General features: G+C 42.1%; 1 protein-coding gene across 1 annotated transcript; it reads right to left on the bottom strand.

The window, feature by feature from the left end:
* Nucleotides 1-2,907: 2,907 nt before the first annotated feature.
* LOC143012762 (dehydrogenase/reductase SDR family member 13-like) lies at nucleotides 2,908-12,912 on the bottom strand. The gene is made up of 6 exons (XM_076166063.1): nucleotides 12,716-12,912; nucleotides 12,096-12,214; nucleotides 11,591-11,714; nucleotides 5,128-5,300; nucleotides 4,559-4,712; nucleotides 2,908-3,563 (listed from the first exon to the last, which is right to left on the bottom strand). Exons 1-6 carry the CDS (start codon nucleotides 12,840-12,842, stop codon nucleotides 3,277-3,279), a joined length of 984 nt encoding a protein of 327 aa, XP_076022178.1. The 5' UTR covers nucleotides 12,843-12,912; the 3' UTR covers nucleotides 2,908-3,276.
* Nucleotides 12,913-17,414: the final 4,502 nt, after the last annotated feature.

The following is a 17,414-nucleotide window of genomic DNA, read 5'->3' as shown; positions in this document are numbered from 1 at the left end:
TCCATTAAAGAATTTAGGTTTTAAAAAATCAAAAGATGATGATGATTTCATGGACGCCTTCATCGCGTGGTGCGAGCTGAACCACCTGAAGCTTTACACTGACAGGATGAAGGAGCTGGTGGTGGAAAATCAACGTGATCAAAATAAATGTTTTGCCAAGATTTCTTTACCTGTTTCAATCTCTTCCTTTATTTCTACCATGTGCCATACAATCTTCACAAATCGATCTTCTTGATCGATTTGCTCTCCCCAGCTTTCCACAGCAGTATCCAAATCGCTCTTTTACGTTCATATCAAGCTTGGTACTTTTCAGTAAATTTCAGCTGTGTGTTTGTTCTGGAAATGTCTTTGAACATTTTGCCTTTTCTTTAATTTCTCTCCATCTAGCAAACACATTATTATTAATTATTATTGTTGTCAGTGGAAGCAAATTATGACTGTTCGTTGTTTTATATATACCTTGTTGTTATTATTGTTTATTGTTGAAATTCATACCAATAAATTACGCTATTGGGTTGACTACCCTGACCCTGGTGCAGGCTGGAAGCCCAATCCTTCTGCTTCCTGTTGACGCTCTGTCAGCCTATTGTCTAAATTAACATGAGCATTACATTTACATTACATAAGTTTCTCTTCAGGGTGTCAGTTCTCTTTTCCCTCTCTCTCACTCCCTCTGCCTCCCTTCCCTTCTGTATGTTATTGAAAAAATTTTCTGAGTAGCTCGTGAAAGGTTCAAAGAATATGTACATTTGACACATTTTACGTCACTTGGTAAAGCTGTTTAAATTTCTATCCAATCAAATTCACGAACATTCCGCCCCCTTTTGTCACAAAACAATTATAAGCCAATCAGCTGTCAGTCAAACACAAGACGCTGCTGTCAAGTTTGGTTACGTGACACCGTAACATTCGGCTGGCAAGTGCACACCAGATTTGACGATGACCACCCCGATAAAAGGCAACAAATGGAGGAATTCATGAGGAATTACAAACATTTACGAATGTCAAGTGTGTGCATGTCTCCTCTTTCCCCTCTTTCTATACAAAAAATTATCTCCAAAATATCCTACAACTGTATGCGCAATGTCATGTATAATGTTTGCTTCAATAAAAACAAATGTTTGAACTGATGTTGTGCCATTCGACCAATTCACGTGAAGATATACAACGATCATAACATCAAGCAGGGAGGGGCGGGGCGTGCTGACGTTCTACTACAGGTACAGAGCAGGACAGAGAGAAGCAGAGATGAGTGACAGCTGGAAAAAAGCAACATTTGGATGCATTTTGACAATTGTGACAACATAAAGGCAGAATACAGAAACAAGCCGTCACGTTGATCAGGGTCCAGAAAAACCTTCACAGACATGAGAACTGTGCATCCAACACTTCATTTGGAAGAAAAAATTAGCTCCACCCAGGCTCTCAATCCAGTGTATGTTCTTCCAAACAGGAAAACACTCAAACATTCCAAAACTGTACGACAGAGAGCGTGCTTCACTACAAGAACATTTCATAACTATTTTAATTCCTCATGAAAATAGTACCACACTCTCTGTCATCTCACTAACATCAGAACACACTGAATGCATGTGAAGTACAGCTGATATGGGAACTACAGGGAATTCCCTGAATTACAGAGAATGTGAAGGGACATTGTGACAGTGATATGTGGACGGACATAAAAAGTGAAATATGAAAGGTATAGTATTGGTAAAATAGTAAAATAAGTAACTAATAAAATAAAGAAAATAATAACATTGTTTTGTTTTCTATGAGATGAATATGATGTGATTTTTTTAGTGTGAGCTTGACACTGAAAATGTGTACAGAAAAAAACAAGCTCATGTTGCTGAAATGAAGTGTTGGATATCAACATTTTGTAAATGTTCGTACAAAAGACTCTTATTCAGCTGGTTTAGGTGGAGAATCAGCCATGTGGGTAAATGTTACTAATCATGTAAAACATGAGTAGCTCTCGGACACTTTTATTTTGTCAAAGTAGCTCTCAAAAGCCAAAAAAACGATCTCCAAGAGGTCCCATAACTGTATGCCCATTGTCATGTCAAATGTTTTCTTCAACAATAAAAAGACAGTATCAGTATGAGTCCCCTGACCTCTAAGGGAGGGGACAATGAACAAACTTGTCGATGCAAACATCTTGCTCTGTAGTCAGTGGGTGTTCCAAAGAACCAGTGTGGCAGTCTGTCATTGGTTTGAGTTTTTTCATCCTTACACCTTGGCCAGCCCAGCTAGTCTAGCCTGTTCAACTCTCTATTTACTGGCATCCGGGGAGCCGCTAGGTCACGGGGGAAGGCAGAGACACACTGGCTAGGTGGGCTAGCAAGCGGAGAGACCGGGGGGGGAGTAACCCCCTTGCGGGACTTGCACCCCTTCGTGACCTTGACAAACCCCAGTGGATGGGGACGGGCTAGCTGAGCTATCCCAAGCAGCTTTATTCTTGCCTCGGCTGTCGGCTACCTCTGAAGGACCCACCATGGCTAGCAACTGGCTAAGTAGGATACCCTGTCTGTCCTCAAGCATGCAGAACTGTCTTTTCTGCTGTCCGCGATCGTCGCGTAGCGTAAATGAACCTTATCGTATCATTAGCTGGACACCTGCCACTCACTGAGTTACATTGCAAAATGGTACAGAAAAAAAGGTTATTGGTCTAATTAATTTACAGTTTATGTTGAATTTTACTTTATGCGCTGCATAGATTTTTTTGTGCACTGAGAATGTGCAAGCAGTGTGCGATTGCACAAGTGCGCAGCTTAGAGGGAACATTGTCGAGGAGCATAGGGAAGATGTTTCCTCCGGGCCAAAGTTGATGATCAGTAACTTCAGGGTTAATCCCCTCACCTTTTCCAGCAGCAGAATAACGCACGGGAAACTCGTTGTTGGGAAGTTGCCAGCTTTATTTTCACCAGTCTCTGACACACTATACATTCATATCTTCATACTGTAACCCTTAACCGTAACATTCATTGCTCCCGCCATCGCTTACGTACGTACCACCGGTCTCTCTCTCTCTCTCGAGCATCCTAACACACACACACCGAGACACGATACCTGCGTCCCTCTTCTTAAAGGAGCCATGTGAATGAATATTGAAATGGTACAGCTTTTTGCCTGTATTGCCAAATATAGCATATGCATTTTAGATGTTTACTTTACAATATGAGAATTCTGTACACCAAGAGAAAAATCTGTGAGCACTCGAGCTGGAGCCGAGCAACACGTCCCCCGGCAAAGAGCTGCATCGCCACCCCTGGCCTAAACTGACGGATCATTTTTTCCACCATAAGAGAGGCCACAGAGTCTCTCGCTAACCTCCCATAGCTTCTTGGCCATAGCATCATCCCGGGCTCTGGGGGTCACTTCCTGTACAGCACAGCAGGAGAAGTACCGTCCAGTCAGAGGTTCAATACCCTCCTGCAGGGCACAATGCAGTGTGGTCTGAGCTCCAGCCACTGGGTCCAGGAACAGCAGCCAGGACACAGGTTCAATAAAGACCTTCTGCCACAGGCTGACGTGACGAGACAGCTCTGTACGGACAATCCCTGCGTGACAACATGTTTGAGACATCACGAAAGTTCACAACCACAGACACAAAATGAACAATATACTAAATAATGAAATAATGACTGAAATGTTGAAATCTAATGTTGTTGATAAAAGAAGTGTGAGCAAACTCTGCAGCTCTACAGACAGGCAGTAAAACCAAAACATTGAGCTTAAGGCAACTTAACTATTTGCCGCATTAATAAAAAGAGAGAAAATACGTACGAAATATGTTTTTATGACCATCCAGTAAGTATATCTAACCCAACATATCTAATATTATTATATTATCATAAATAAATCTAAAGCACATTCCCTCAACGCCTTTTGTTCCCCTCAGGAACAAAAACCGTTCACTGATCAACTGTATGAGATGATCAAAAGGATTTGAAAGCACATGGCCTATGTTTACTGTTTGTGCCCAACTTCATGTCCCATGCATCCCAACTTCCCCACCATTAAGTGCTCATTTGAATAAAATCTGTCAACACAAACCTAAAGCCGTTCTTAACCCCCTAGACCAGCCGAGTATTTGTATGGACTGCAGCTGGTTTTCATTGCGTGTGAATGTGAATGAGAAAGAGGAGATAGGGCTGGAAGGAGTCATCCAGCTCACTGCTGAAGCAGCCCACTCGGATTTCTCTTGCCTTTCCCGATTAGCCACTCTGGCACTGCCTCTCCCCATCACATGTCTGATCAAAAGAATAATCATGATGACGCCATTATATCAGATCAGCTGTAGCAGAGCTATATAATCAGGACCAAATTTCCACTGAAGGAGCGTGTGTCTGATAACATCATTTTATGTGGGAGAGTCTTTTCTCGCTCCTCAATCAAGAAATAAGAGCTTTTGGAACATCCTTACAGATTACAGGCTAGATGAAGACACTGAGTCACACAAGGATCAAGGAAGGGAAACAATACAATAAGAGCTTTAGAGCACAGGGATAGTCTCTTCCCTTCAACATTATAAGGAAACAAGTGAATGGTATACCTGGGTGAACACTGTAGCAGGTGACATTGGTTCCTCTTAGCCTTTTGGCCAGCTCATGGGTGAAGAGCACGTTACACAGTTTACTGTTGCAGTAAGCCTGGAAAAACTGCCAGCTGTAGCTCCCAGTGCCCAAGTCTCTCCTCGCGGTCAGAGCCTGATCATAATGGCACATTTTTAACAGATGATCAGAAAAATGACAGAAACTGATCTTGGAGTGAACATGATTTGACGTGATTTTCTGTCAAGATTAGCACTTAAGCACTAATATTTTCAACTTGTAGGTGGATTTTATTTCATGAATGTGACTAGTGGTGTAGTCCAGAGAGCAGTTTTTTTAGGAACTCAAAGTTTATGAACTCTCAGTTCTTGTAAATTCCGTTCCCGGAATTTGGATCAGTATGATTGAGGGCTAGTTACTGCTGCATCTTTCTCAGTGAAGCTAACATCTCCCTGGCAGGTTTCTTCCTGGTAAGTGTAAGTGTAAGTGTATGTGTGTGTGTGTGTGTGTGTGTGTGTGTGTGTGTGTGTGTTTGTGTGTGTGGTAGTAGTAGTAGTAGTAGTAAGTATACCTCAAAGTCAATGTGTCCCCAGCGATATGCCATTGAAGACAGCGTGACCACGCGTCCTTTGTCCCCATCCTTGAGACAGTCCAACAGCAGGTGGGTCAGCAGAAAGTGGCCCAGATGGTTCACTCCAAACTCAATACCAAAACCGTCCTCTGTCCGCCCATCAGCTACCAGACCTACACCAATCACAGAGCTTTATTCATCATTTTGATGGGGTCACTGAAGTCAAGAATATGACTTGATAAGTTCAATTTAGGTTTAATTTTCAAATTACATACATCTAAACTTAGGTGCTGACGTTGTTCACTTGTATGTTGTAGATATTTGCCATTTACCAGGTCTGTGGAACCAGTTATGCACCGCTATGGATTCATGTTGCTTTTTCTTCAACAGCACAAAGATTGACGTTATAAATACCACAATGTGTGAAATGTGTTTCACTACTCTTTTTCCTTTCAATGTTACTCCACAACATTTTCCCAGTTAGGTCAGAGGCGAGATCACCTACGCTGATGTGAGAATGCACCTGTCAGTTACTATAGGATAGAGATCCGTACAAAAACATTTCAGGGTCAAGTGTCTGAAAACATTTTCCTAAGGCAAGGATGAACTTAATTGTATTTAAATATACACAATTTCATGTAGAGGAGGTTTGAAAGGCCTTTCATTATGTCCATTCAAGGGCCCAGGGACCTTGTATGTGAATGGTAAATATATTTTATTTTCGGATATTTGAGCCGGGAACTGGAGGGTCGCCGGTTCGAGTCACCTGTGTGGACCAAGCAAGCAGACTGGTAGCTGGTGAGTTGCCAGTTTGCCTCCAGAGCACTGCCGAGGTGCACATGAGCAAGGCACCGAACCCCCAACTGCTCCATGGGCGCCAAAAAATGGCTGCCCTGCACCCCCTCTGTAATGCATGTGTTTGTGTGTGTGATATGTAAGAGGGGGTGCAAGATAAATTTCAATTGCATGTAATTTGTGCGTGAACTTAATCTTAATCTTAATCTTAATCTTGAGTCATCGTATATTCTTTTTTTTTTCTTACATTTTTGTGACATGTAAGAAAAGTCCACATCGTCATTCATAACACGTGGACACTACACTGTAGGTGCAACACGATATTTAGATCATTTCCACCATCAGGGATCTAAAATTTGACATAATTTAGAATAATTACTTTAATCAAATTAAAGTTCCTCCGGGTACCACCCTTTCTAACAAAGGGGATAAGATAGCGCGTGAGTGATCTGGCCTCAACTTAGTTGAAGTATGGGGACTAAATTCATTAGTAATCTAATTACTGTTGGGTTTACAACGCCAAAACATCAACACACTAAAGGTACATGTGTGTAGCCCCCCCCCCTCAGATGTTGCTCACAGTGGTCCCCAGTGTGCTCAAGGAGCCTTAATGTATAGAAAACCTTAATGTATGAGGAAAAAAGGAAGAAAGCTCGGTAGAGGCAATTCCAAGAGAGATTCACTTTCAACAAATGGCTGGGTGTGCAATAGGAACTTCCAGTGGGATTATTCAAAGGTACAAAAAAGTCATGCAAGACAGTACAAACAAACAGTAGTGCATTAGGGAATAGCATGCAAGACAGGGACGAGGGAGAGGGCAGGGGAGGCAGGGCAGGGGAGAGGTTAGTTTGTGCTGCGACCAGTCGGTCTGACGGGGGAAATTGTAGCATATGCATTTCAGATGATGCATGTCAACCGGCAAAGAACCTCAGGCGACCCGAGAGCCTGCAAAGAGCCGCATGTGGCCCAAGAGCCGGCAAAGAGCTTCATGCGGCTAGCGGGCACGTGTTCACCAGCCTTGCTCTAGAGTTATTAAATCCTAATGAGGCCTCATTAGGTACGCTAACAGACAATGTGAATTCCCTATTAGCCACTACTTGGGGGCGGCAGTGGCTCAGTCCATAGGGGATTCAGCTTGGGAACCGGAGGGTCGCCGGTTCGAGTCCCGTATGGACCAAGAAAGTGGACTGACAGCTGGAGAGTTGCCAGTTTGCCTCCAGGGCACTGCCGAGGTGCCCTTGAGCAAGGCACCGAACCCATTACACTGCTCCACGGGCGCTGGAGCCGACAGGAAGCAGCATGTGAAGCTGCTCCACGGGCGCCGTATAATGGCTGCCCTGCACCCCCTCTGTGATGCATGTGTTTGTGTGTGTGTGATATGAGGGGGTGCAAGAACCTATGCCAGGATCCTGTTTGTGGACTTCAGCTCTGCCTTCAATACCATCATCCCGTCACTGCTGCAGGACAAGCTCTCCCAGCTTCACGTGCCCGACTCCGGCTGCAGGTGGATCACAGACTTCCTGACTGACAGGAAGCAGCATGTGAAGCTGCTCCACGGGCGCCGTATAATGGCTGCCCTGCACCCCCTCTGTGATGCATGTGTTTGTGTGTGTGTGATATGAGGGGGTGCAAGATAAATTTCAATTGCATGCGATTTGCTGTGAATTGCATGCAAAATGACGATTAATAAAAAAGTATCTTATCTTAAATCTTATCTTAAAATGACTCTCTCCACGCCAGTTGTGCCTGCAGCTTTTAAAATGGCTGTCATCGAACCTCTGCTAAAAAAGTCCTGTCCAACCACACGTGTCTGACCTCCAACCGCACTTTTTTATTTTCTGCCAGACCTGGAGGTGGGGGCCTAAGTCAGTGAATGTCTCTCACTGGCTGACAGATTCCAATGTTGAAATGTGTCTTGTTTTCTGTGTGGAAGGGTCTCAGAGGATTCACGCCTGAACCCGCTCAGTCTTTGAATGATCTGTGCCTTGCAAACAGGCTGAATGAGTTTTACTGCTTTGATGGTCAAGTTGCCAACCCTGACACCGTCCCCCATAACACCTACGGCCATCACCAGTCCCCCCTCCCTCCCACCTCCACCTTCACACATATGGCCCTCACAGAGCCCCCCACCTCATCAATGACCCTCTCACTTCTAGAGAGGGACGTTAACAGGCTGTTCAGGAGACAGAAGCTGCCGGTCCGGACTGTGTCTCCCCATCCACGCTTAGGCACTGCGCTGATCAGCTGTCTCTGTCTTTAACACCTCACTGGAGACATGCCACGTACCAGCCTGCTTCAAAGCATCTACTATCATCCCCATCCCCAAGAAGCCAAGGACCACAGGACTTAACAACTACAGACCCGTCGCTCTGACCACTGCAAGTCCTTTGAGCGCCTGGTGCTGCCCCACCTGAAATCCCTCACCAACCCCCTCCTTGACCCCCTGCAGCTCACCTACAGAGCCAACAGGTCTGTAGATGACACCGTCAACATGGCCCTCCACTTCACCCTCCAGCACCTGGACTCCGCATTAACCTATGCCAGGATCCTGTTTGTGGACTTCGGCTCTGCCTTCAACACCATCATCCCGTCACTGCTGCAGGACAAGCTCTCCCAGCTTCACGTGCCCGACTCCGGCTGCAGGTGGATCACAGACTTCCTGACTGACAGGAAGCAGCATGTGAAGCTGGGGAAACACATCTCGGACTCACGCACCATCAGAAAGCAGTTCCCCTCAGGGCTGCGTTCTTTCCCCTCTGCTCTTCTCCTTGTACACCAAAGACTGCACCTCCAGTCATCAGTCGATCCAGCTCCTGAAGTCCGCGGACGACACCACCCTCATTGGACTCAGCCCCTTGTGGAACCAGGAACGGTGGGCAGACACTCTCTCTACATTTAAGAATGGACTTCGTTTTTGACCAAGCTTATCATTAGGCCCTTGGACCAGCCCCTTGTTATGCTGCTAAAGGCTTAGACTGCTAGGGGACTTCCCATGATGCCCCTCTCTATCTGTGCATATCCATGTCATTACATTACCACTAACTCTACCTCTGCCACAGTGTCCTGTGTTCTCTCGTCTCAAAGGTTGCTTTGGAAGCCTGTCCTGTAGAGATGAAGACCCTGTCCTGCTTTAAGTATTAATGTCATTAGTCATATTTATTTATAGTTATTATTATTTAAGTATAATCATTCTACTTTATTTATCTTGTTTTGTTTATTTTTTTATGTTGCTGTGCTTCTCTCTCTTTGTCTCTCTCTTTCTCTCTCTCTCTCTATACCCAACCGGTTAAGGCAGATGGCCGCCCACCTAGAGCACGGTTCTGCCAGAGGTTTCTTCCTGTTAAGGGGGGTTTGCTCCTTTGGGCTCCTTTAAATACTCTGTATGTAAAGTGCCTTGAGACAACGTTTGTTGCGATTTGCCGATAAATATATTTAAGTTGTGCAAGATTTTGCTGCAGCATTGCTCAACTTAGGGTTTTTTGGTTTATGCCAGGCACAAAACATGATGAGTTCAGCAACATTGCCCCTCTCCATTAACAATCTTGAAGATGTTTTTCAGAAACATAGTCCCACATCTGATAAGTCTGTGATTACAGCGTCACTGCTCTCTGCACATGTAATACATTGCTCAAAGCCATAGGAAAGGGTGGTGCCCTGAGCACATCTTATCTCCACAAACAATATTATAAACAAAGCTTTAAGGTTGTGAAACCCATTGAGTACGTACTTGAGTATGTACTCATTGTTTAGTGTGTGCCTGTACTGAAGTCTTTGCAGCAGCTCTCATAGGAGAAATGTTATGGACAAGGTAGTTGAAAACAAAACAGCACAGCAGAGTAATGGTGGGACTTGTGAGCATGAGCATACAGTACTTATGTATCATCTCAGAATGGTTCACAGTTCCAGGAAAACTGTTTTGTTTCAGGGGATGGGTTTTGAATTTTGGTAATTTTGTACATAGATGGTTTTGAAATTTGCAATCCTATGGGTATTTCTAGCAGGAAACATAAGCTTGAGTGATTTGCCTCCAGGCTCACATTCATCACTGTCCCAATTTATTTGTCTTGTGTAAGTAACAGGTGATGTGAACAAGAATGGTTATGTGTTATGTGTGTGTCATCCTTTTCTTCCAGATATGAAATCTCTGGAGCAAGGGGGAGTTTTCCTTACATTGCTTGGCATATGTTTTAAAGCAGGGGTGGGCAAACTTTTCGGCTCGGGGCCACAATGATTTTTAAATTTGAAAGACGGGCCAGTGTGAACTTACATAAATTACCTGTAAAAGCTATTGCATACGAAGAAGAAGAAGAAGAAACACCTTTTTTGATCCCCAAATGCTCACTGAATGCACTTTTTGCCCTTTCTTCCTTTTAGTTTTTGTATCATTTCTGTATTGCCAACATGCAAACGTGTTCAACATGCTGTTATTATTACTATATATATATGGAATATGGAGACGTTGTTAATGTCAATAGAATGGCAAGTTTATCCCCTATTTATACACCTAAGCGCGGGTCGGGAGTGCACCCAAACCAACAACAAGAGACTCACTGACTTTCACAACTGAACCCCTCCCTGGCCAACAATTAGAGGTGCGACCTCACCCCATGCGTGCATCTGTTTGTGTGCGTCCGGGATGCTACAGTACAATTTGTATTGATTAATGGCAAGAAGGCTCTCACACAATTTTGTGCACAAATTGATCTCCCTTGTAGCTTCACATTCAGCTCATTCATGTGTGTCAATATGTCCACATCAAAAGCAAAATCACAAAGCCAGTGTTTGTTGCTCAGCTCAGGAAAACCATTTGCTTTCCCGATTGACTCCAAAAATGAGCTAATCTCCCCTTTGAGCTCCCACACTCATAGACTTAACTTAACCAGCGAATATGCCCAAATTGAGTTTAAGACTACTTTCATTCATAACTGGACATCTCATTCCTGAGGGTGAAATGGCATGCCGTATACGGAAATGGAATGCCATATACTGATGGATAGAGCTTGTGGTTGCTCCAACTCATACAGATGAGTCCATTGCCTACATTGAGGGTAAAGTTTCAGAGCACAGACAAAAGTATCAAGAACTCTTCCCTGATGTGCAACTGCTACCGATACATCATTAGTTAGAGCACTATGTATGGTGCTTAAATGAAATTTGATGCTTGCTGGCTATTCAGCATCAGCTAATGATTTCATATCACTTGAGATCATCCAGTTTTGGAAAAAGAAAAGGTTCAGGCTATTAAACAGAACTTTCCTGGTAAAACTGAAGTTAATCTTACTAAGTGAGTGACACTCCTGACTCAGGAGAGATTATTCATATTTGCGTTATACAGGAGAGATTGTTTGATGGTGAAAAGGCTTTCTGGTCGGTACAGGGAACATTTCTGAGCGTTTGAGCTCAGTGCATGTCCAGCCAGATAAACTGTTTTGATTGAGCTTGGTAAACTGGTTGATTCCTACCCTTTGGCAGACTACTTTGTTGGACCTCTCAGAATGGTGACATTAAAAAGACACATACACATATAAAGTGTGTTAATTTCAGATTAAGTGTTGAATGGTTTTTCTGTCCTCTCATTGTACTGTTAAAATTCATACAAACTTCCCTTGACTTTCACTAATGTCAGACCACATGTAATGTATGGCGCATGGTGTGAATTTGCCCATACCAGCATTGTTGATGAGCAGATCCAGCCTGGTCTCAGTTTTCAAGAAGGTTTCCGCAAAGCAGCGAACAGATTTCAGACTGGCCAGATCCAGCTGCATGAACAGCAAATCAGTACTGCCTGTCACCTGACACAAAGACACACATTGACACATGTTTACACACAACTCAATAGCATTATCATTACCATATTGCAGTTTCAAAACAGTTGGACAGGAACAAACTGTAGTTTGATAATAATTTTTACTTTATGTTTGATATTTAGCATTAGGACACTCTAGAGAAGAGTAAATCAGTCTAAACTAGAATCATGTTTATATGCACATTTTACATCATTTATTGATTTAAAAATAAGTCTTCAATCTTCTAATTTGCAGTCAATTGTTGGGGGTTTCAAATATCTCCTGAAATTTTGAAATGTATTCCAGTAGTTAAAAATGCCTTGCATGATGTTATAGGAATGATGGGACCTGACTGATCTGTGCTCCCTGGCTCTTCTTCTTGCTCACCTGTTTAATTTCATTGATGGCGGCCTCAGCCTTGTGTCGGTTCCGACAAGCCAGGATCACTCTAGCTCCCTTCCTTGCCAAAAGCAGAGCTGTTACTTTACCAATGCCACTGTTCCCTCCTGGAAACACACATGAAACATGTATCATCGTGTACAGCAACATGCTGCTCACAGAATGGCATACAGATGTTATTTCATTCAACTTTACAGTGTGGATGAAATTTTGAAAAAGTGTTGTAGTTATCTCTCCAGTTGCCTATAAACAATTTCAAGTTTTGTATTTATTTTTTTCCAGTATTGTCTCATCATGTTTCTTCCTTTTTCCTTATGCATTTAGTCGTTAGCAAGTTTTTTTCAAGTCAGACCTTTGGGCTGGTTCTTGAGTCATTTGTGGTGTGGGCTTGTAAATTCCTTTGACACATTGAATGTCACATGGGGCAAAGCAAATCAAGTCCACTTAAATTTAGACACACACGGAATACAATCTAAGACTGAAGAGGTGAAAAAAATCTAAATTATACTAATATATTAATTATTGTTGGATAAAATCATGAAATTTAATGTATTAGTTTACTTAAAGATGCATTCCATGGTTTTTCCTAATTAAATCTTGTCTCTTACCTGTAATGATGATGGTCTTTCCTGCCATGGATGTATTTCCTTTACATTTGGACCTTTTAAACAGAGTTTGTATTAGGAAGATGTAGCCTCCAAAGAGCAGAGCAGCCACGATCAGCAATTGAAACATCTTTGTTCTTACAAATTTAGGTTGACTGTTGGACCGAAGGGAGTTGAAGCTATTCAGCTATTTATACTCATGGTGGGACATAAACCTGCAAGACAGGTTCAGCCTGTCCCGCCTAAGACAAGAAGGTAAGTCACAACCCAGGAACTGCACAGACTGGCTCTGCCTGGCGTTCAGCTTTAGTCAGCTCAAATGTTCAATTGAAACTCCTTCCTGACATTCAACCTTTCACCCAGAGTATTTTGTTCCTCACTCCACCAAAATAAGTGAAGATGTCCTGCCAGAGGGTGTCTAGCATTCCTATAGGGCTATACATCTCTTAAAAGACAAGGAAGCAAGTCTAATTGGTGATGATGAATGGGGATCTGGGAGGTCAACAAAATCTCATTCATGAATACCCAAACAGAATTATTAGAAACATGGACATTATACATGAGTGCCACGCCTGTGAGGAAGCTCACACAGACATCTCCTGATTGTTCTTCACATGAGTGGTATCAGTACATACACAAAGAGACAATAAAAACGCTCTAGTAATAAAAACCATGTTATAGCTACCCTTTGTATACTAAATCATGTTATGTTACCTTACACGGCAAATTCAATCATTTAATATCACTGTTTGTGTTACAATCATATATTGTGTGATAGATCATTAATTTTGAGTACAACAGATGTTAACAAAACAGTTTTTAAAACTTTTCCAGTAAACTAGATCGGAGATGCTTGTCAGCCAGACGAATGGTGATTCGTTCAAGATTTACAGGCCGTGAACGCCACGGTTCAGGCATTTGCTTCTAACGTACCGATCCACATTCAATCTTGTCTCAAGTGCCAACTGACACCAAGTGATTTTTTGTTGTTGATCTGGCAAATGTGTTTTTCAGCATTCCTGTGGATCCGCAACGCGGATTCTGGTTTGTTTTTAAGTTTGAGGGCAAGATGTTTACAATCAGGAGACTGTGTCAAGGCTATCTTGAGGCTATCGGAGGTTGTATGACTTCAGTGAACTTCCTGAACTGCCTTTCTGACCAGTATTCAACAAAAACCCTCAAAAAAAGACTTTTAGTAAAACCTTGTATAAAATAGGTTCCAGGTGGCTTATATGGAAGGCTATATGGCTAATATAAAATTAGGTACAGATTCAGAAAGGAGCATTGGGAACACAAATACATTATTTCAGGATGAAATATGACTCCTATGGAAAGTTACTGATATAAGACTTCAACAAAAAAAATGTTATGTATTAAAAACAGGTTTGTTTTACCTATATTTTCATTAATAATGATATTATTTTCTTTTAACACATGGGTCATAAGAGGTGTATGAAGGGGCCAGTGTGGACTGTAAATCATACTGTGGGTTCAACTTAAGGTTTGCATTGACAGCCTTGTTTATTGCTTTACAACCTCCTCCAAGGATCACCAAGAGTCAGGGGGCTGATAACAAGCTTCACCATTTGGGGGGGCTCTTAAACTACTAACAGGTGACTGGGGAGCATTATCTAATTGTTTAGGGTAATATATTCTTCTAGAATCTTGCTTCTCTACCATATATTTGCTGTCATATAAGTGCACAACTGTATCAGGTTGTTTTATGTGATATATATAGTATGTGATTTCAGGGCGACTGGTAAATTATCTCAGATATATTCAGTACAATTAAAGCAGTGTTGTGTGTGTCACCTATCCTGTGATGAGCACATTCAAGTACTTCAAGATGGTCACAGGGCTCTCTTGCAGGGCAAACAATCACTTCACAGATGCTCAGTATTTTTATGATCCTTTGTTTGATTTGGATATTTAAGGGGGAGCAGCAACCAGTTCTTCAAGCATTCTGTAACCAGAACTCCCACACTACAGTTTGTGTATTCTGTACACATAGCTGCGTGTTAAACTTTCAGGTAAGTTCTGATCCTTTTATTACATGTTTATGGTATGTTGGGAACTTGTTTGTTATTTTGTACTTTTTAGATACGTTTTTGTTTTTGTCCAGGTTCAACTGTATGGAGCCAAATGCACGACAGTCTCTGACCTGAGTCAAGGCAAATATTTAGGATAGTTATACTGAGTGGGGCAAGCACATTTATTGAACATATTTCATTGATTCTGCATCTGACCTGTCAGACACATGTGGATGGCAGAGCCTTACAGTGTGAGGCTTGGCAGGGTGCAAGGCTTAGACCTAGCAAGGCTTACTGGTTGATATGATTCCTGTGCGACCTCAGGTACAACCTGTCTGAACAAGTAATCTAGCCTTAGTTTAAAATAAGTTAAAATTAAGTGTCTTCAATGCCATATCATAAATTAATGCTGTGTTCCAGTACCTAAACAGAGAATTAAACGTCTAAAATCCCATTCTGACAATATAACTATTAATTTACCCAAATCATAATCTGATAATTAATGAAAATTATTTCATTATTGAAATTATCACCATTCAATCTATTATTTAATATGTTTGTCTTGTGGAGTCAGTTCAACGATCGTGTTGAACTGTAAATTATAGCAATTTCTCTTGGAAGCTAGAGTGGGATTCGCCCGCTTTCAGCGTGAAACTGGTTGCCATCATTGGGCCAGGGATGGTCCTTAGAGAATCCCATGGTGAAGGTCTCTTGAACAATTGTGAGTTTTGCTGTGTTTCTGTGATGTCCAAAGAGTTATAAGCATAAAAAGCAAGCCAAAAATACAGGCGCCGACTGAAGGCGGTGGATGTGTGAATGTATTAATCATGAATGAGACAATTCTGCAGATTTGCGTTGTATGGTGGCTTTTATTGGGTCTATTCTTTGCTGGAACATTAGTGTGAATGATTACACAAAGAAGAGAAAAGGGAGGAGAGGAGACTGAAATTTGTAAGCCAGAGCTGGAATGAGGTGTAAAGGAGGGGTCAGTGAGAGCTGGTAACCAAAGAGTGCGGCTGAGTAATGCCCCAACTTTGTGGAACGGGAGATGAGGGTTATGCAGAAAGTGCTAGTATAGTCATTTTGAGAGGCCCTGTGGGAAAACTTTGTGTGGGTCTTAAATGAAGTCTGAATGTAAACTCATACACTCAACACAAAAAAATAGCACATGTATCATTGTGGTGGTGTGGTGGAAGAAAGGGTCTAAGTGTGAGTCTGTTCTGTAGATAAAGAAACGGTGGTTTGGAAGGAGATCAAAAATGGGATTGAAATATTCATTTTTTATTTATTACAATTTTGTTTCCACAATTTTTTGGCTGGAGTGGGATGACAAACTAGCAAAGTTTGTAAAATTTGTAAAGAAGATAAGCACAATGGATACCTTCATCATCAAGAGGAAGAAGTTGGCCAATCCAGTGAACAACCACCAAAGCCTGGAAAAGTTGGAGCATTCCAGAGAGAATGTTAGAACCCTGGAGGTGTGACGCTATTGGCAGGAACAGTAATACCAGACGGAAATGGAGGCATGATCCTCACAGGAGGAAAATTGACTGTCTAAAAGGACTGCAAACAGATGTGCCACTGACTATCAGTGGGAGGCATAGATAGAAGAAGAAGAGGAGGAATATATACTGATATATACTGCGTGCCCTTGATGGCCTAGTGGAGGCCAGGGTTTTGACCAAAATTTTAAGCCCTTGTAACACTCAGATTTTTCCTATCAAAAAGCTGCACTTTAATGATTATCAATTAGGGCATAATTTAAGAGCTATAAATACTACCCCTGTGGTCCTGACCCCCACACATTACTCTCAAACATTCCACCTGACAAAAATCACTTAAACTTACATTTAATCGTTAACTATGGCTGATTAGTAATGAACTGGGGTATTATGCCCAGTATCTTAACAAACTGATATTTTGTTGATTGGCGCGTTGATTGAGAGCTGGCCTCCACCTTGATCTCAGGCGATGTGCGCTCCTGTCTCTCCTCTAATAAATTATATAATCATATATACATATATCATCTCCTCTTATTGACCTCTAATTTTCAATATACGTAAAGTGTATTAACATTTAGATTTAAAATATGTTAATTGTAGTACATTTCAAGTCAATTTTAAATATGCATGAATATAGCTAATTAATGCAATTAAAATGTTCCAATTATTGCAGTGTAGGTACGTGTTGAGATAGAACAACAGAAACTCTCCCTGTTGTAAAATATATATAGAATGAAATGAAGGAGCTGGGGGGTCAACATAGTTCACAGTAAACCAAAGTACTGGCCCCGACCAGTCTGGGAATAAAACAATAGAACTAAGGATCTGACAACCCGGGCAGGGGTGCCAGCCACCTGTCCAGCCCCAACTCTCCAGGAGGAAATAGAGATGGAGGTCTATACAGGCTTGCAGAAATAGGTGAAGGAGCCACTGTGTATAAATGGAAATGGTGGCCGACCTGAGTCGGGCCTTGGAAGGAAAACCTGAAGTTGCTGACCTGACAGCAGGTGCTGAGAGAAGGACAAGGTGCTTCTTCTACACAAGGGAGGGTCCTTGCTGAAGTAACTTGATGCCTTTCGTCTTCTGAGAATCTAGAGCACCCCAATGAACTGAACTCTCTGCATTTATATTTTAAAACAAGCACTGATAGACTCACTTGTATAATCACAT

This window comes from Genypterus blacodes, unplaced genomic scaffold (genome assembly GCF_046128005.1).
Source record: "Genypterus blacodes isolate CSIRO-AG114 ecotype Tasmania unplaced genomic scaffold, CSIRO-AGI_Gbla_v1 ptg000154l_1, whole genome shotgun sequence".
NCBI classification, from domain to species: Eukaryota; Metazoa; Chordata; class Actinopteri; order Ophidiiformes; family Ophidiidae; genus Genypterus; species Genypterus blacodes.
This window is presented reverse-complemented; position numbering and strand designations above follow the sequence as displayed.